This window comes from Gopherus flavomarginatus, chromosome 3 (assembly GCF_025201925.1).
Source record: "Gopherus flavomarginatus isolate rGopFla2 chromosome 3, rGopFla2.mat.asm, whole genome shotgun sequence".
Taxonomy (NCBI): domain Eukaryota; kingdom Metazoa; phylum Chordata; order Testudines; family Testudinidae; genus Gopherus; species Gopherus flavomarginatus.
In genome coordinates, this window is record NC_066619.1 from 265,478,611 (window position 1) to 265,499,991 (window position 21,381).

General features: G+C 44.2%; 1 protein-coding gene across 1 annotated transcript in view; it reads right to left on the reverse strand.

Annotated features, from left to right (window-relative positions):
* The window catches only part of HGFAC (HGF activator), a 73,291-nt gene that overhangs the window by 45,212 nt on the left and 6,698 nt on the right, over positions 1-21,381 (reverse strand). Inside the window, exons 4-5 of the mRNA XM_050947700.1 lie at positions 9,315-9,388; positions 1,410-1,532 (exon numbers count right to left, since the gene is read on the reverse strand). Of these exons, the coding sequence (XP_050803657.1) occupies positions 1,410-1,532; positions 9,315-9,388 (197 nt within the window). The remainder of the gene's footprint in view (positions 1-1,409; positions 1,533-9,314; positions 9,389-21,381) is intronic.

Genomic DNA, 21,381 nt, shown 5'->3' on the forward strand with positions numbered 1-21,381 from the left:
TGACTAGCTCTGGCGGGTCCCTGGCTAACATACTTGCTTTTGTGGATCTCATTCTTAGGCACCCATCTCTCCCCATTCACTGTATAAGGAGCCTAGGCACCTTACTCAGGCTTTGTGAATCGCATTGTTGTTCCAGTGATTTTCTAGATGTCTAAAAGTTACACATCCCAACACTCAGTGCTGCAATGTCCAAGTCCCTTTGTGGATCCAGGCTTATGTGCTAATCAAACAACTTGTGCTTTAACCTTTGTAATGGAAGCACCTAGCCACCATGGTGATAGGTGCTATGACTAACAGTAGAATAAATTAGAAATAAATAAAGAGGTCGGTTGGGCCAGATGGCTTCTCCTGATTTTAAAATGTCATATGCTCCTGTGAACAAGACAGTGGCACCATTCTGCAAGCCCTCTTATGGTTAATTCACGAAAAGTAAGGAAGAAAAATCAGAGTAAAATATGACATTCACCCCACTTTTATGTATTGTTCATAGCTGTTAGTTTAGCAGAATGGTTCTTACAGATGAAGACTGTAATGGGGGCAGCTACTCTGGTGCCCCAGCCAGTACCGTACACGTTGTACACACCCCATTAGGTGGCTCCAGAGCAGCAGGAAATGAATTTCATTGAACAGCGAAGAGAAACAAGAGCTTTTATGGAACCTTATTCTGTTCTTATCCTGTGAGAATCAGGGGCAACACCATTGACCTCAGTGGAGTAGTTCTGCCAAAAGCAGCACTAGCCCATTTGGGCCCTAAGCAGGAATATTTTTGCCTCACCTCCACCACACACACTGAAAAAGTGAATAAGGGGCCAGGCCCCTTGAGTCTCTTGGGGCTCTAAGCAATTGCTAAGTCTGCACCAGCACTGTTCACTGTTGTAAACTTAGTGCAATAGTATGACAAGAGCCTTATCATCTGATAACTCCCACTTATCCTGGTGTAAATCCAGAGTAACTCAAGGGAAGTCATGGTGTAAAATCACTGAGAGCATGGCAAGATCCCTAATGGGCACATGTGCACATACACTGGGATATAGTGCTTTACCTAAAATTCTTTTGCTTGTCATGTCTCTCTACCCTAAGTGCTATATAATATAATTATTCTTTTCTAAGTATGTATGCTAATCTCAAAATCTGAGTGCGGGGGTCGGGGGGAGAGTCTTATTGTATGTCTCTTAGCCTAATACTTTAATGGTGGTTCAGATCAGGTTTGAATTTATAACCATATAATTAAGCTATTTTCAGCTGTCCTGTCAGTAACAGATAGTCTATCATAATCACTTGGAAACCAGCCTATACAAATATTCATGTCTTAGTGTTCTCTGACATCACAACAACATTACCTTTTCACTAACATAGCTGGACAAGTCCTCTGCCTCTAATATCCATTGCTCATTAAATAAGGCACTTACCATTTTCGCAGTCTTTTCCTGTGAATGCCTCAGGACATGCGCAGTGATAAGAACTACGATCATAGGCAACGGAACAGGTCCCTCCATTTTTGCATGGGCGCTTTGCACAATAATCTGAGAAATCTATTAATAAGTTATTGTTAATAACTGCCGGACAGCTCAATCTTTGTTTTGTCTGACATTGACCAGTTATGCAGTATAACAACACTTTGCATTCAGATGCCTTGTGGCTTTAATATCACCATTTGATCTCACTAAAACAATGTTTACTCAACTGTTCCTTTTTTAATTGCACAATAACTAGAGTTATCTTGATCTATAAAACTATATAACTCAGTGAGTTGAATTCTTCTCCTCCACTGTAATAAATGGGTTTATAATAATATAACAGAAGCAAAATTTGACACATGATCATTATTCACAATATTGAAAAGTCAAGTCAAGCCAGCAGGTATCATGTGAGGATATGGGACAAAGGTCCACAAGATGGAGCTATTCCTTTCCACTAGTGATAAAAAATAAAGTCTGAAGCTCTCATTTGCCTGAATTAATGCTCTGTGTATTTTACATAGCAACATAATTAAGTGGGATTATGTCTCTACTTTAGATTATATAAATTATACATTCCTGGTGGTAGACTCTGGTGCATTCTAAGACTAAGATAAGTGGGATGATGCAGAATTTCCTAACAGAAGAGAAGGAGCAGCTCAAATTAAGTCAGAACAAACAAACTGCATCAAACTAGTCAACTATCAAGTTTCCTATTCTCTGAAAGTATTTTTAAAAAACATGAAAAAAACCTGTCAGCCCTACCTCCCAGTCAATGATGTCAAGTGGGAGGGGTGTTGTCAAGAGGGAGGGGCAGCCAAGCCAGATTTCAGTAAGTGGCGTTGCAATCTGGCGCACAAGGTAACACCACCAATTCAAATGGTGTTGTGACGCGGTGCATGGAGAGTCTGTCCCTCTATAGTGCCAGGGGAATCAGGTTGAGAACTCAACTCCTGGGGGCACCCGCTCATGAACTATGGTGGTAAGAGGGAGGGCAGACTCCCCAGCTAAAGGAGACCTGGGAGAGGAACTGGAATTCCCTTCGCCCCTGAAATATTTGAACTGACACCACTGCTCTCAGTCCCCATGAAGTCGATTGATGGAGGCTGCCTTTTACATGACAAAGCACCATATAAAGTTATAATACTTTTTAATGGGATAACACTAGTTAACAAAAGACATTGAGTTAACTCATCAATTGGTATAAACCAGCGTCTCTCCACTGAGGCCAATTGATTCAGCTGAGAGGCTGGCCCAATATTTTGCCTACATTTGAATTCTCTATCTAATGCTTCCTAGCCAAATTCTGCCATGAGGACAATGCAGAATTACACCATAGAACTGTTTTTTGAGCAGGGTGCTGGGCTGCCAACATGCTGATTCTGCCAAGTAGACAATCCAACATATAAAAATATACCCACACATAAAGAGTCTGAAACAAAGCACTTGAAGCCACATTCTAAAATTCACTGTATTGGTGTGAATCTGGAGTAATTCCACTGAAGTCAAGGCATTTGCTCCAGATTTACAATGGTAACTAAGATCAGTATCTAGGCCTGTGTACATATACTGGTAGTCACGCCCAAGGAGAACATCAAAAGAAAGCATGTAAACATAATGACTATGCTACTGCTTCTTCCATTTTATAGTTATGAAATATCTATATTATATAGTGTTTCATCACTGCATATTCCTGTAATTTTCAAACTTCTACTCTCTCCCAGGGCCATCCCTCAGTATAGTGGAGCACAGGGCAAATCATTTTTGGTACCATCCCTAAGTCAGCAAAGCAGAACCCCTAGCTCTGTCCTCCTTTCTTTCACTGGAAAACCTCATCATATTCCCTTCCACCATCCCTGGGTCACTTCCCATCTGTCTTCCCTCGGCATCCTCATCTCTTCTCCCCTCTGCTTCACTATTAATCCTTTGACCAGCCCAGGTCCTCCTGCAACTTCCACATCAGGGATGTGCTCCTACAGCACAGGAGTATTCTGGCCAGATTGTTTCTTCCTCCCTGAAACTCTTCCCAGAGTTACGGGTTCCTGGTAAACATGGTGCCCCAAGCAGCTGCCCATCCAGTCTGTGTCTAAAGCCATCCCATGATATCATCCCTCCTTTGTGAGAAAACCCTCACTTGAATCCTTTCACAATTGCTAACAACCATCTTGAGTTCAACTTCTCCAGAGCCCTGCTGAAGTAGTGAGTCACCTGCTCTCAGCTGTCTGACCACATCACCCAGCTTCCTGGACTACTTTCAATTTGGTTTGGACACTTTTCACCATACTGAGATGGCTCTTCTCCAGGAATTTAACTAGCTAGTACATGTTTCTGATCTGAGAACTCCCCTCTCTTTATATTCAACTTACAAGATCTTGGTACATCTTTCCATATCATTCTGTTTTTATGTGCCCCTGAACAAAGTTGGTATCTAGTACTCTCCTTTCTTGAAACTTGATCTAAGATCCATTGAAATCAATGATAAAACTCCCATTGACTTTGGTGAGCTTTGGGTTAGACCTTTGGGCAGGGCCAGATTAACTTTTTGTGGGCCCAGCACCAAACATATTTGTGGGCCCCCCGGGGAATGATTGTAAAAGGGGCCAGGGATAAAAGCACAGTGGGGCAGGAGCTAGGGTTGGTCTCTGGAGCAAGGGAGGGGTCAGGGGTAAACTGCAAGCACAGCAGGGCTAGGGAGCGGGTAAACAGGATCTCCCTTCGCCCCTGCGCACATAAAGCAGGTACCTACCTGGTTCTAGCCCATTCTCTTTGTCTCTATCTGCACTGAGCTGCCCCTCCTCCCACAGTAGCAGGACAGGTTCTCTTCCAGCCCTCTGCAGTGGGTGTTGGGAGTGGGAGGAGTGGAGGCTAATGTGGTTACTCCTATAACCAGGCATTTAGTTTTCAGTCAACACTGCTAACCGGACACTCAGGTCCCATTTTCTACTGGAGTTTCCAGTGTAAAACTGGATACCTGGCAACAGGGCTGCCAGAAAAGCCTGAGGGGGGGAGAGGGGCAAGCAATCATTTTTAGAAGTAAGAGAGCTAAGCCTTAAGCGGGCGGAGAAGTGATGGGTGGGCTAGGGAGTGGAGAGGAGCTAGTGGGCAGGGCCATGTCTGCTGTACTGCACAGGTAGGTTGGAGACTGTGGGGATCAGCTGACACAGTATCCAGGGCCGGTGCAAGGATATTTTGCACCCTAGGCAAAACTTCCACCTTGTGCCCCACTCCCACCCCCCGGAGGATCGCTTATTATAAATTTTCAAAAATGAATACAGTGGAGTCACATCTTACGTGGGGGTTAGGGTCTAAGGTCAGCACATAAGAGCAAAATCGCGTACAGTGAAAATTACCATAAAACTACAGTATACACTGTGTACACTAGAACAGGGGTCCTCAGCCTATGACACACATGCCAAATGTGGCATACAAGTTGATTTTTTTTTTTTAATGGCAAGCTGTGGGTCCCAGCCACAGCTGAGCCTGCTGCCAGCCTAGGGTTCCGTTCACTCAGCTGCCAGCCGGGGTCCCAGCCGGTGACTCCGCTCAGCCTCCTGCCATTCACCCAAGCCGGCAGGAGGCTTGCGAGGGGCCGGAGGCCAAGACCCTGGCTGGCAAGGGGCCAGCCCCGAGCCCCAGATCGTCAGTGAGCTGAGCAGTCCACTGCTGGCTGAGTGAACAGAACCCCAGGTCAGCAGCAGGCTCAGCGGCAGCCGGGACCCGTTAAAAACAAAATTGGCTTGCGTGCCACCTTTGGCATGCATGCCATAGGTTGAGGACCCCTGTTCTAGTGTGTACTGTGTATACTGTACTTTATGGTAATTTTCACTATATGCGATTTTCCTCTTATGCAGTGACTTTAGAACCTAACCCCCGTGTAAGATGTGACTCCACTGAAGTGTAAAAAAAAATTGGGGCATTGCTTTTTGGCACCCCAAATCTTGGCGCCCTAGGCCGTTGCCTGGCTCACCTAGTGGTTACACTGGCCCAGACAGTATCCCCAGCCCAGGTGACGTGACAGCCAGTGGTGGATTTACAGTTAGTGGGACCCCCCCAGCCCTGTGCTCAGCTTCATTTTTGGGGCTCCTCCTTGGGACCCAGCCAAGAAAAGGAACATTCTCTCTTATCTCTCCCTGCCCCCATTTTTCATTCTTTTTTTCTTCATCCTCCTATAAGTAATAGCAAGTAAATTAAAATAAAGTGAGGTACCTTGATTGTTCTTGTAGTCTAACTTATTTTTCCACAGACCACTTGAAAATCACGGAGGGTCTCAACAGACCACTTAATGATCTTTCCAAATATTGTAAAAAAATGTTCGGATGTGGGGTCTGGCCAGAAGCTGGAGCGAGGGAGGGGGCTCAGGGTTGGGGCAGGAGGTTGGGGTGTGGAGTGCTTACCTGGGGCAGCTCCTGTTTGGTTCTCAGGATGGGGGTGGGGATGTGGGGGGGTGCAGGAGTCAGGGCAGGGGACTGGGTGTGTGTGAAGGGGGTGCAGGTTTCCGGGTAGGGGCTGGGGGGGCATGAGAGGGGATGCAGGAGTCAGGGTTGGGGAGGTGTGGGGGGTGCAGGGGCCGGGGCTGGGGAGGTTTGAGGAGAGTGCAGGGGTCAGGACAGGGGGCTGGATGTGTGTGAGGGGGTGCAGGGGGCTGGGTTTGGGAGGGTGCAGGAGTCAGGGCAGGGGGCTTGGGGTATGTGAGGGGGGGTGCAGGAGGCTGGGTGTGTGTGAGGGGATGCAGTGGTCAGGGTGGGCAGGGGGCTGGGGGTGTGGGCTAGGGTCATGGGGGTACTCACACAGGGAGCTGGAGGGGGTATGCCCCAATTCCAACCCCTTCCCCAAGGCCTCACCCCTGCCTCTTCTCCTCCCCTGAGCTGCGAGCATGCTGAGGCTCCGTCCTCCTCCCCCTCCTCCTACCGGCAAGCAGCAGATCCAGCTGATCGGTGGCAGGGAGGAGGGGAGGAGAGAACCTAGCACGCTGGGGGTAAAGGGTTGGGGAGGAGCCAGGCTGCTGCCAGCAGATGCTGCCATGGAGCCGCAGCAGCCGGCAGCATCAAGTTTCTCTAACCCCACAGGAGAGAGCGGGGGATGGAGAAGAGCGGGGTGGGGCCCCTTTCAACCATGGGCCCGGTGTCACTGTAAATCCGATATTGCCTTTGAGTTTAACCCTACAAGGTGCAGGGCACACTTAGGGCGACCAGATGTCCTGATTTTATAGGAGCAGTCCCGATATTTGGGTCTTTTTCTTATATAGGCACCTATTACCCTCCAAATGTGTCCCAATTTTTCACACTTGCTATCTGGTCACCCTCGGCACACTGGCCCCTTTCCAGCACAATACTGGAGCCACAACTCAGCAATTTACTTGGGGCCACATTTGTAAAGGTATTTAGGTGCCTGAAGATGCAAACTTGTGTCCAATAGGCAGGGGCAGCTCTAGGGATTTTGCCGCCCCAAGCACTGCAGGCCAGGCTGCCTCCGGTGGTTTGCCTGCGAAGGGACCGCTGGTCCCGCGGCTTCGGCGGACCTGCCGCAGGTGTGCCTGAGGGAGGTCCTCCAAAGCTGCGGGACCAGCAGACCCTCCGCAGGCAAATCGCTGGAGGCGGCCTGCCTGCTGCCCCCGCGGTGCCGGCACAGCACCTCCCGGGGCTTGCCGCCCCAAGCATGCGCTTGGCGTGCTGGGGCTGGAGCTGCCCCTGCTAATAGGATTCTCAAAAGTACTGAGGTACCTAATTCCAATGAAATCAAGTGTTTTTGCAAAAAATTTTTTTTTACTGTTTTTCTAGTTTATATAATGGTTGGAATTTCAGTTGAACCAGAACTCAGTCTTTGAATCACAAGGAATTAATGGTGCAGAGAATTTCACAAGATCCAGCCCCATATTAGTAAGCAACCAACTGGGCCCAAAATAACTTACACCTAAAAGAGTTTACCACAGACCTTTACTTCCAATTTTATGCCGACAATCAAAATTATGTGCATGCAGTACCATTGCTCTTTGCTATACAAAATCTGTGGGAAAATCCTGCCCATGTTGAGCTGACTACCCTCTTCATTGTTCTTAAGCTACTTTTGCAATGAATGCTGCTATTTACTCGTCCGCTTTGAAGTAGTCACTAAAGTAACATCTTTTTTTTTCCAAATGAATTCTTCATAAGACAATCTATTTTTGAAGCTCTGTTCTCTTTCTGTACATTATTGAGGAAGGAGTAGCTGACAGAGTATCTGTGTGTTTAGCATGAGGAAGAAAATATTTCCTTATTTGTTAAAAAATTGCAACTGTTTAAAAGAAATTACAAACAAACAAAAAAAATAGAGACACAGCCAGAACTGTTTTATCATCTGAGAGATGTGGTGTAGAGAAACAGGAAGAACCTACAAGTGCAACTCAGAGAGGAGGAAGGATGGTCTAGTGGTTATAGCACTAGGGCAAGGGAGACGTGACTTCCAGTCTCTGCTCCACCACAAACTCCTCTGAGACCTTGTATAAGTCACTGAGCCTCGGTTCCCCATAAATACACTAAGGAACTGATACTGCTGTAACAGGGGCCATACAAATACCATAAATAGAAAGATACCCCACAAATGGTCACTTGTTTGTACAGAAGGCTAGTCCTGGGTACATAAATTAAAAGAAGGAGATTCCTGTAAAAACAAAGCATGAGGCACTCTTCCTTCCTTCCGAAATGGCTTCTACTGTGCCAGATGCCCATGGAATAACACAGATAGATTACAATGAAAGGGTTGCTTGACGCAGTTTACTTTGGCCACTGCTATTATTAGAAAGATTGTTTTAATTCCATAACTGACCAAAAGAAACAGTTCCATTACATAAGCTCAGTGTGCAGTGCTAACAACCTCACAAATTCAGTGCTCCCGCAGCGTGACTACACTTAGGGCCTTAATTTGCCAGGACTACTCATGTGCCTTCTTTGTATGCCCAAATACCACATGCAGGACTTGCTTTCCTCCTATCTGCTAAATCTTGGGTAGCTAAGAAAGTGAGGCAGGGGAGATGTTGAGCATGGAGCATGTGAAAGCCCAAAAGGAAATATGCTGTATTCTGCTATACAGCCTTTTGGCAGTCTAGCAGTTACGTCACTTCCATACCTGGATATTCCTAAACATGCTGCTGCTCCCTCCAGACCTAGAGCTGGTGACTGATGAAGAATGTGTTATATAGGAGTGATTCCACGAGTCAGCCATATCCCTTCCCCAGAAAGATACTGTTTTGCATGCCTGGCAATATGAGATGAAGTTGGGCCTCACCTATAGTGAGCAGGATTTTCCCTGTGCACAGGAATAGCACTGACATTTAACCAAAGAATGGGGCTCAGGCTTTAATTTCACGGCATGGGGTACTGAAAACATACATGGGAACAGAGTGCGCTAGGGTGATGGACAAATAACAGATTTCACTTTCCAGCACTGATCCAGACTCTAGAAAAAAAGTTTAAATCCAACACTATTCTATGAATAGTTCATATTTTCGTATTTTTAAAATAGAGAAAGACCGAGATCCTCAGTTGCTGTAAATCAGTGTAGCTATACAGACATCAGTGTAGCTACATCAGCTGAAGATCTGGCCTCTAGTGTGCACACTGCACAAGAAATAACTAATAAGTTCCTTATTCTGTGGAAATCTCATCCTTCCCCTACTTCCACTTCCCTGTCTCATGTCCAACCTTGATTGTGAGATCTCCAGAACAGGGGAATTACCTTTTACTTGTCTATAAAGCATCATGCACACCTGATGGATAGATAATAAATCACCATCTAATAATAATAACAACAAAATACTGGATATTGCAGGACAATTGTGCTTTTCAGATGTTTGTTGCTGGCGTCATTAATTACTTGCCTTACCTACATGGTCTTTGGACGCAGAAGCACAATAACCCCACTTCCTGTCGCGATCATAGTTATGTGTGGTTGAACACCTGAAAGAATTAAAAGTGTATTTTAATGCAGCTTTGTAAACAACCCTGCACCATCCGAGACAAGAACATCCTTCAAAACCACTTAGTATGAACTATTAAGAGCTGATATTTTATTTATGTTAATTACAGCAGTAGTAAGGACAGTAATACTTAGGGGTGATCTGCAAAAGGCAATTAAACAGATGTGATTAATAAAGAAGACCTGAAAAAAATTGTTGTGGATGTCTTAATTTCCCCCCTTTTAAAGTTATTTTATTTTCTGCTTGCTTTTTACTGTGGAAACATTGGGAATGCCGTCTTGTCAGCCTTGGTTTTGCTGGAGGAATCAGTGAGGGTCTTCAAATTGAGCATTCTGACCTCTCTCACCTTAGTTGAAGGTTACATGATGCCAGAGTGCAGACAATTAGCATCACTTCTGCCTGGCCTGCCATGTTCGGGGGTGGGACCGTGCCACAAAAACCACTTACCTCCCATCTATCACATGGAAGTGGTGATTCTCACAAAGACCCTCTATGCACAGCTCAAAGAAAGGGCAGGATCTGACCCCAGAAAATGATGAATGACAAGTTTGTTTTAATAGGGTCTCATAGAAGGGTGCTCTGTCTGGTCAGCAGGCCTAGTGGCTAGGGTCTGCTGCTGTAGTCTCTTTTCATTTCAATGTGTCAGGGACTCCCTAAACAAGGTTCAGCTGGGTCAGCCTTCTTTTTGGTAGCTTCCCATCGTTGGGCTATGTTCCTTTCCCCAGGATCATTGCTCAGCTGTGCCCGAGGGACAGAGCTTTCCTAGCCCAGTACTGCTTCAGCCTTGCCTCTAGTGAGGGGTTTGTAAACCCCATCATAGGTCTGAAGAATGAATTAGCTGACGAAGATGTTCATGAACACAGTACAGACTTAGGGCCACTGCAGGCTACCATAGTTAATTTACTTTATCATACCCAAAGGCACCTATATTAACTTCCTGCTTCTTGTTGCTCTATAAATTCCCATTACACATTTACTCTACCTTGTGAGATTATCCTTTTAAAAATTAATTAGCATCAATTTAATTCAAGCTCCTGGGGAAAAAACACTGGGGATAAAAAAGATCTTTGTGACAGATACCATCCCCTCACCTCCCTTCACTTAAAGATAGGATATGAATAGACGTGTAACTGAGAGCTGAGACCTCCCCAACAAGTCCTCCAGCAAAATCAGGGAAATCCTGACTTGGCATTCCTGATATTACTAAGGTTTAAAAAAAAAGACAAAAATAAATATCTAAAAAAAACACATTAAGGCTGGCTTTATTCATCATAATTAAAATAGGGCCTAACCCATTTTTGCTTTTTGAAAGCAACCTTTTTGAAGTTGTCCACAAAGGGACTTTTCTCTGCTTTCTATGGCAAATGTGCTTTATTTTCTGTTCCTTAAAGTATTTCCACGTTTTAGCCACCCAGACAGGAATAATTACACATGAGGAACTATACAAGGGTGATTTCCAGATTCACCGACAGAATCTCAACTCTTTGCAACAGAAAGGGTCAAATGCTGCCTCCCTTACTTGAGTGCTTTTCACTTTCTAATGGATTTCAGCCTCTGTGAGGCAGGGAAGTATTATCCATATTTTACAGGCAGGGCATGAAGGCACAGCACAGATTAAGTCATTTATCCAAGGTCACACAGGAAGTTTGCAGCTGAGCTGAGAACTGAACTCAGGTCATCCACAACCCAAACCAGAGAGATCACTGGCTCTTGTGCCCTTGGCCATCCTTTCTACCCTATTGTGATGTATCATAATAAATATTATCTGTAGAGGGAGTATCACTACAGAATAACAGCATGACAGTGGAGTGTTATAAAGAAAGGTGCTTTTCATACAATCAAAGGACTGGAAGGGACCTCAAGAGGTCATCTAGTTCAATCCCCTGCACTCATGGCAGGACTAAGTATTATCTAGACCAGCATTTCTCAAACTGGGGTCTGCAGACCCCTGAGGGTCCCGAGGGTACTTCAGAGGGTCTGTGGGCCCCGCTGATCAACTCCTCCCCACTTCTTCCCTCCCTCAACATCTCGTCCTCCCTCTCAGTGCCTGCTTCATGCCAGAGAACAACTGAAGCAGGCGCTGGGAGAGAGGGTGAGGAGTGGGGACCCTGGGTCCGCGCTGCTCCTGGAAGTGGCCAGCACGTCCCTCCAGCCAGAGGGGGGGGCAGGGAGTCTCCATGCACTGCCCCCAGCCCAAGCGCAAACTCTGCAGCTCCCATTGGCTGGGAACTATGGCCAAGCTGAGGGGGCAGCGTCTGCAGGCAGGGGCAGCATGCAGAGACCCCCTGGCCCCATGCCTAGGAACCACTGCCAGAGGGATGTGCCAGTCACTTTCGGGAGTTGCCTGAGGTAAGTGTCACTGCCCTTACCCCTTCCCACACCATAACCCGGGCCCTGCCCCAGCCCAGAGCCTGCACCCAAACTCCCTCCCAGAGCCGACACCCCTTCCCACACCCAAACTCCCTCTGTCATCCCCTCCACACCCTTCACCCCTGCCCCAGGCCTAAGCCTGCTCCAGAATCCAAACTCTCCCCTTGTTCCATCCCACACACAAACTCTCTCCCAGAGTCCACACCCCGCTCTTTCGCACACCCAAACTCCCAGCCCAGAGCCCGCACCCTGCACTCAAACTCCATCCCGGAGCCCACATCCGGCTGCTGCACCCCAACCCCCTGTCCCAGCCTCATCAAAGTGAGTTAGGATGGGAGAGAGTGAGTGACAGAGAGAGGGGGGATGGAGTGAGCTGGGGTGTGGCCTCTGGGAAGTGGACAGAGCAAGGGCTGAGTGGGGGGGTGTTGGGGTCCCCCAAAATTTTTAAATCAAAATGGGGGTCCTCAGTTTGCTGAAGTTTGAGAACCGCTGATCTAGACCATTTCTGGCAGGTATTTGACTAACCTGATCTTAAATATCTCCAATTATGGAGACTCCACAACCTTCTTAGGCAATTTATTCCAGTGCTTAACTATTGTGACAGTTAGGAAGTTTTTCCTAATGTCCAACCTAAACCTCCCTTGCTGCAATTTAAGCCTATTGCTTCTTGTCCTATCCTCTCAGGTTAAGAAGAACAATTCTTTTCCCTCCTCCTTGTAACAACCTTTTATGTACTTGAAAACAGTTACTGTGTCCCCTCTCAGTCTTCTCTTTTCCATACTAAACAAACCCAATTTTTTCCAATCTTCCCTCATAAGTCATGTTTTCTAGACCATTAATCATTTTTGTTGCTCTTCTCTGGACTTTCTCCAATTCATCCACATCTTTCCTGAAATGTGGTGCCCAGAACTAGACACAATACTCCAGTCGAGGCCTAATCAGCACGAAGCAGAGCAGAAGAATTACTTCTACTGTCTTGCTTATAATACTCCTGCTAATACATCCCAGAATGATGTTTGCTTTTTTTGCAACAGTGTTACACTGTTGACTCATACTTGGCTTGTGGTCCACTATGACCCCCAGATCTGTTTCTACAGTACTCCTTCCTAGGCAGTCATTTCCCATTTTGTATGTGTGCAACTGATTGTTCCTTCCTAAGTGGAGTACTTTGTATTTGTCATTATTGAATTTCCTCCTATTTACTTCAGACCATTTCTCCAGTTTGTCCAGATTATTTTGAATTTTAATCCTATCCTCCAAAGCACTTGCAATCCTTCCCAGTTTGGTACTGTCTGCAAACCTTATAAGTGTATTCTCCATCTCCATCTAGGTTGCATTTCCCTAGTTTGTTTATGAAAAGGTCATGAAAGACAGTATCAAAAGCGTCACTAAAGTCAAGATATACCATGTCTACTGCTTCCCCCCACCCACAAGACTTGTTACCTTGTCAAAGAAAGCTACCAGGTTGGTTTGACACAATTTGTTCTTGACAAATCCATGCTGTTACTTATCACCTTATTATCCTCTAGATGCAGCAAAGAGTCTTGTGGCACCTTATAGTCTAACAGACGTATTGGAGCATGAGCTTTCGTGGGTGAATACCCACTTCGTCGGATGCATGTCATGCATCCGACGAAGTGAGTATTCACCCACGAAAGCTCAAGCTCCAATACGTCTGTTCGTCTATAAGGTGCCACAGGACTGTTTGCTGCTTTTACAGATGCAGACAAACATGGCTACCCCTCTGATACTATCTTCTAGATGTTTGCAAATTGATTGCTTAATTTTTTGCTCCATTATCATTCCAGGTACAGAAGCTAAGCTGACTGGTCTGTAATTCCCCTGGCTGTCCTTATTTCCTTTTTTATAGATTGGCTATATATTTGCCCTTTTCCAGTCTTCTGGTATCTCTCCCATCTTCAATGACTTTTCAAAGATAATCGCTAATAGCTCAGATATCTCCTCAGTCAGCTCCTTGAGTATTCTGGGATGCATTTCATCATGCCCTAATAACTTGACATTAATTTGTCTAAGTAATTTTTAATTTGTTCTTTCCCTATTTTAGCTTCTGATCCTACCTCATTTTCACTGGCATTCAGTATGTCAGACGTCCAATCACTGCCAACCTTCTTGGTGAAAACCAAAACAAAGAACTCATTAAGCACCTCTGCCATTTCCACATTTTCTGTTATTATTTCCATTGTCCCCTCCCCCAACTGAGTAAGGGGCCTACCCTGTCCTTGGTCTTCCTCTTGCTTCTAATGTATTTGTAGAATGTTTTCTTTTTACCATTTAGGAAATATTGCACAAAAGACACTATTGCATTTTGTGCCTTGGCCTTTCTAATTTTGTCCCTACATACTTGTATTAATGGTTTATATTCATCCTTTGTAATATGACCTAGTTTCCATTTTTTGTAGGACTCTTGATTTTTAGATCACTGAAGATCTTCTGGTTAAGTAAGGGTGCCCTCTTGCCATACTTCCTATCTTTCCTAGTCAGTGGGATAGTTTGCTCTTGTGCCCTTAATAATGTCTCTTTGAAAAACTGCCAACTGTCTTCAATTGTTTTTCCCTTAGACTTGCTACCCATGGGATCTTACCTACCAACTCCCTGAGTTTGCTAAAGTCTGCTTTCTTGAAATCCATTATCTTTATTTTGCTGTTCTCCCTCCTACCATTCTTTAGAATCATGACCTCTACGATTTCATGATCACTTTCACCCAAGCTGCCTTTCACTTTCAAATTCTCAAGCCGTTCCTCCCTATTTGTCAAAATCAAATCTAGAACAGCCCCTCCCCTAATAGCTTTTTCCACCTTCTGAAATAAAAAATGTCTCCAATACATTCCAATAATTTGTTGGATAATCTGTGCCTTGCTGTTTTATTTTCCCAACAGATGTCTGAGTAGTTGAAGTCCCCCATCACCACCAAGTCCTGTGCTTTGGATGATTTTGTTAGTTGTTTAAAAAAAGCCTCACCCACCTGTTCTTCCTGGTTAGATGGTCTGTAGTAGACCCCTATCAGGACATCACCCTGGGTTTTTACAGCTTTTATCCTTAACCAGATACTTTCAACAAGTCTGTCTCCTATTTCCATCTCAACCTCAGTCCAAGTCTATACATTTTTAATATATAAGGCAACAACTCCTCCCTTTTTCCCCTGCCTGTCCTTCCTGAACAAGCTGTACCCTTCTGTACCCTTCTTCTGTATTATTTATTTTATTTTATTTTATCTGATCAATTATATTTCACTATTTTATTATGTATCTTTTTAACATTGATTGAACAGAAAGAAAGATGCACAGTAGTCCAACTAAAAATTACCGAAATTAGAGTATTCTGAAGTTAAAAGAATTAGGGTTCACTTAACTCCATTCAGGTTAATGGGACACCCTCCATGGCTTATACTGGAATTGAGATCAGGCCTTCTTAAAAGATGGTCTATGATTTTGCCACAATTGTTACATTAGAGTTAAATTAAGCATTAAGTTAAAAGTTGTCACTGACACCATAGTGCTTATGACATTGTTCCTGAAATGGGCTCAGGCTCTGCATTTAATGCCCCATTTGTGTCAGCAGTGATGGGAAAAGGGTGTCTGGATCTTTACAGCTGAGATATTGCTGCAAGACTGGCTTACTAGACCAACACTACATTAACTGACATGTGAAAAGCTAATGGAAAAGGCTCTATATAGTTCTGATTAATCACAAAAGAGCTAAATGAATCTGTCACATAAAGACTTTAAACAACAAAACTCTGTGGGATGGTTAGAAAAAGCTAAGATTTACCCCAAAATTAAAATCACCGAACTCTGTCCTTCAGCAGATGGGATTCAATATCAACTTGTTTAGAATCTTTTTTTCTCTTTAAATATTTTATGTTATTGAAGTTACAGGGCCTGACATGGCTCCCAGCACTGCCCCCCCTTTCTCCACCGTATAGAACACAAACTACTCGTCTTCACATTCAAGGTCCTGTTCCCATCCTACATATAATCTCCCAATCTGCCACTCATGCTTGGGAGGAGCTCCTCATAAATATTTGTAAAGCTATTGTCATTGTCATCCTTTAAATCCGTTCTTAAAATTCCTGTGCTGTGATGCCTACCAAAAACTTGACAACACTTAGGTAACTGACATGTTGAGGCCATGGCCTATTATACTGTCCAATATTGTCTCAATGTTTCCCAGTGATCACCCATCTATGTGTCTGTTTCCACCTTTTGTCTCATTTTAGATGCAGATTGGGGCAGGGAACTTTCTTCTCATTATGTATGTGTACAGTACCTACTATACTGGGATCTTGGTCCATGACTGGGCTCCTAGATGTTACCATAACACAAATAATAAAATTAAATTCACTAGGACATGGGTTGGGCCCACAGCGCAAGACTTCTGCATATAAAATCCAGCAGCAGAACTAAAAAACAGCTTATTAAGTGTCTGATCCAAATGTTATTGAAATAAATAGAAAGATGCTGTGACGTTGCACTCCATATGTTTGTGGAAATTTGTTATGAGTGTAAATATAATGTAACTGAAATATGCTTTATACAAAAGGTCTCTTATAAGATATCGTTACAAAGCTTATAATCTACTGTATGAATGTATCATTCTTGTATCTGAAGCTAGAAATATGAAGTATTACTCTAAAGTCCTATTGTAATTATGCAAAGTGTGGGCCATTAATGGTGGTTTAGAATCTTGATGGGTCCTGTTAACCAGGACAATTGGTTGTAAATGGCTCTGTTTACTTGTAAGCTTTCCAGTGTTCTTGTGAGTCAGGCCAGAAAGAATGGAGGCTTGGAGTCTCACAGGACATGTGACCATGTCACCTGGTAGTGAAGCCATCTGAAATCTGGTGCTTTTCCATTTAGAAGGTGGGGTGGGAACCCATAGAGACAAAAGATTCCCACCTGTTGCCAAAACTATAAAAGAGGATGGAACAGAACAAAGGGGAGGGGGGTCCCAGTCATGTGAAATCACCTGCTTTTCACCTAAGATGCCTTCTGGAACTAACAAGAACTGTACCAGGGGAAAGGATTGGGCCCGGACTAGGAAGGAGTGTAATCTGTGAAAGAAGCTTATTGGAACATCTCTGAGGATGAGGTTTACCTGTATCCAGTTTCTTAATGTATTAGGCTTAGACTAGCATGTTTTGCTTTATTTTTCTTGGTAACTTACTTTGTTCTGTCTGTTATTTCTTGAAATCACTTAAATCCTACTTTTTATACTTAATAAAATCACTTTTGTTTATTAGTAAACCCAGAGTAAGTGACTAATACCTGGGGGAGCAAACAGCTGTGCATCTCTCTCTATCAGTGTTATAGAGGGGGGACAATTTATGAGTTTACCCTGTATATAACTTATACAGGGTAAAGCAAATTATTTGGGGTTTGGATCCCATTGGGAACTGGGTGTTTGGGTGCTGGAGATAGGTGACTTGCTGAACAGCTTTTGGTTAAAGCCTGCAGCTTTGGGGGCACGAATCAGACCTGGGTCTGTGTTGCAGTAAGCTAGCATGTCTGGCTCAACAAGACAGGGTTTTGGAGTCCCAAGCTGGAAGTGGAAAATGGGCTCAGAGGTAATTCCAGCACATCATTTGACAGTCCCAAGGAGGTCTCTGTAACGGAACCCATCATAGACTCCTCTACCGACTTGAATGGGTTTTGGATCAGGCACCAATATATCAGCTTTTAAATAGCGAGATAAGGTGGGTGATGTAATATTTATTGCCAACCAAGTCATAGGTGATCAAGCCTAATGGTGAAGAGAAGAGTTCAACCTACAGGTTAGAGCTGGGTCAAGCGTGGATGGAGTCCAGGAAATGAGTCAAGGATCAGTACCAGAGGGGCAGAAAGCCAAATGTCAGAGTGCGGGGAGGGGAAACCAGAGTTGTAAGCAAGAGATCAGTGCTGGAGACATAGAAGCTGAATCCAGAACTGGAGGGTCAACTGAAGTCATAAGCCACAGGGTGGGTCAAAACCGGAAGTCTGAAGTAGAGGGAAACAGGAGCTGGAGAAGAGCAGAGGGACTGGAAGCAGTCTGGAGCAGGGCTAGAACAAGGGCTGGAGCAAGCAGGAGCAGGGCTGGAACAAGGGCAAGCAGAGCTACAGGTATGGTGCATGTTGAGCAACCAGTGAACTACAGTGGGGGCTTGGTCTGCTCCCTGACAACATCTTTTATTGGACCAACTTCTGTTGGTGAAGGAAACAAGCTTTCAAGCTACCCAGAGCTCTTCTTCAGATCTGGGAAAGGTATTCAGAGGATATTTCTACACTGCAATGTAAACCCTGGGTTCGAACTCAGGCTCAAACATAATCCCCCTTCTGTCTACACACAAATCACGCTAACCTAGGACTCAGACCCAGTGTTCTAGGAGACCACAGAGGTGGAGGATCCGAATCTGAGTCAAGCCGGGACCCAAGGTTAAAGCCTTACTGCTTTGCAGTGTAGTTGCAGCCCCACTGAACTCATGCTATGGGAGTCCGTCAAAAGTATTCCACAACCCCATCAGCTGACTTTCTTTGTCATCTAGACAGTCATGTTTGGTGGACAGTCAAGTTTTCCCACATTGCTCCAGGAACAAAAGGGCTGGAGCAGCCACGTTTTGTGTGTGTGCTAAGAAGTCTGGGATATGGTTGGTTTGACTTATGCCCTCATAATGCAGTGTAGACGCTGGTGCCCCAGGCTGGGAAACAAGGTCCAACAATTCCTAACCTGGAATTACAAATGAGTGTAAACTCTCAAGCACTAGGTAAACAAACCCAGAGTTTGCTAACTCGAGTTCAACTGACCTTGGGCTTACATTGCAATGTAGACATCCCAGAGAGTCACAGCTAAATAGAAGGTGGAACAGACTGTTAAACCAATAAGTTCACACATGTTACAAAAGACCATTCAAGGGTGAAGTGGACATTAACACCTCTACAGTCATAGGACAATGGAGGGATAGTGGGTTACAGACTGTTATAATGAGCCATAAATTCAGTGTCTTTATTGAGTTCATGATTTTTAGTGTCTAGCAATGTCCTGGGACCAAAACGGCCACAACAACACTTCAAACAGGTATTATATAGGAAAGCCCTCAGGTTAAGCAATGTATGTAGAAAGCATTAAATCAGAAGAACAATGTGCTGCTATCCAATCTGTTTTAGTTTGTCAAGTGCTATAAAAAGGGCCAGGTTGTGCCAAACTGCTGAGCAGGGGCCAGCCACAATGATAGTCCCTGATAATGTCCCTTCCAGTATAAGCCACCTCAAGAAGAGCATGGAGGAAGTGAAATCTTATCTGCTCACCAGTCAGCAGAGTCATCTGAAGTCCATTATTATAGATGACTCCTGTGCAGCACAGGCTCATACGCACATAAGCTAACAAAAACAATGCACAAGGCAGCTCTCTCTTTGTTATGCAGTGCTAGTTTTCTGGCATCAAGATCTCTGAAGACATGTCAGGTTGCTTTTAGCTTATGAGAGAATAGCATATGTTCGCTAGAAAGGTCAGAGATAAAGATGAAACAGACATGACTTGTCAAAATCAGGCAGCTACAACTACCTCCTCTCTTATCTGCCAACTTGTAAACTGTATTTGAAAACAGGAAGCACAAATGAAAGCCACCTAAGGTCAGCTTTCAAGTGTGCTCCAACCCTGGATCCCACACATTGGCTCTTTTTCAACTTCTATGGCATAGTTAGTTAAAGATATATATGGAGGATTTCAGAGATAGTTAAGAATCCTTCTGAACATGAAATAAACTGAAATGGGCCTAAAGATCAATCTGTACTGTGTTGGCTCATTTAGATGCAGGTTTCAAGAAAGAAAATTGCTCACATTATATATATTGAATTAAGATACTCTTGAAATATTGTTTCATTGGTGCCTTTCTCATCAGCTATTTACCTGTGGATAATCACAATAATCAGAAGTGACTTCCTAGCTTGAATTACCTAGTTTAAAAGAGAGACAAGATGGGAGAGGTAATATCTTTTATTGGACCAACTTTTGTTGTTGAGAGACAAGCTTTTTTGAGCTACACAGAGCTCTTCCTCAGGTCTGGAAAAAGTAATCAGAGCGTCACAGCTAGATATAAGATCAAACAGATAGTGTGGTATAAGTAGCTAGCACATATTCTAAGGGACAATTCAAGTTGAATTAACATTAACATTAACATCTCTGCAGTTATATGACAAAAAGGGGGGCTAGTTGTCATAAACAGATAGCTAAGGGTTAATGTCTCTTTCACCTATAAAGGGTTAACAAACAGTGACCTGCAAACACCTGACCAGAGGACCAATCAGAAGACAAGATACTTTCAAATCTCGTGGAGGGAAGCCTTTGTTTGTGGGTTTTGGGTTCGGCTTTGTTCTCTCTGGGTCCTGGACGGGACTAGAGGTGCAACCAGGTTTCTGCCAATCTCCCTTCTACAGTCTCTTATCTGTTCAACATTGTAAGTAGAAAAGGCAGTCATAGGCTTTTAATTTGTTTTCTTTTTCATTTGCATATGTGTACTTGCTGGAAGTAGCTTAAATTGTGTTTCTGCTGGAGAAAGTTTCTTTCTATTGTTAATAAGTTGAAAGACCCTGTACTGTTTACCATCTAAACTGCAGAGATAAACCTTTTACTTTTTTCTTTCTTTTTTTTATTAAAAGCTTTGCTTTAAGACCTGTTTAATTTTCTTTTCCCCTTGTTGAGGCTCGAGGGAACTGAGTCTGTACTTAACAGGGAAGGAGAAGGGAGGGGAAGGGTGGAATCCCTTTGTTTAGATTCATGGAGCTTGAATCTGTATAATTCTCCAGGAGCCCAGGGAGGGAACACCTGGAGGGGAGGAGGGGAAGGGAATGGTTTATTTCCCTTTCTTGTGAGACTCAAGGAATCTGGGTCTTGGGGTCCCTTGGGAAGGTTTTGGGGAAACCAGAGGGTATCAGGCCCTAAAAAAAATTCCTGATTGGTGGCAGCGCTACAGATCTAAGCTGGTAATTAAGCTTAGGGGAATTCATGCTAGTACCCATATTTTGGACGCTAAGGTCCAGATTTGGGAATTATACTTGACACTAGTGGGTTACAAACTGTTGTAATAAGCCATAAATCCAGTGTCTTTTTGCTAGACACTAAAAATCATGGTCTTAAGAGTTATGAATTTAAGCTCTCAGGCTCATCATTTGAAAGTGTTATGCAGGTTTCCTTTGAGGATGAGGACAGATAGGTCAGATATAGAGTGATCACTTTGTGAAAAGTGTTCACCCACAGGTAATAGGGTGTTCTTGTCTTTTATCATTTTCCTGTGTTAGTTCATTCGAGAGCGTAGTGACTGTCTGGTTTCACCCACGTAGTTGTTATTGGGACATTTAGTCACTGAGTGAGGTACACCACATGTTGCGATAAGCATGTGTAGCACCCATGGATCTTGAAAGGTGTGTTGTGGCAGATGTTGATCATTGGCACGGAGGAAGTATTTCTGCAGGTTTTGCATCTGTTGTTCTGACAGGATCTGGTGCCACTTTGAGTTGGTGTGTCCTGGTCTGTGGGGAGCTTGCTTCGATGATGAGTTTAGAAAGGTTGGGTGGGGGGTTGTTTCAGGAATGATTTATTGCAAGATGAGGTCCT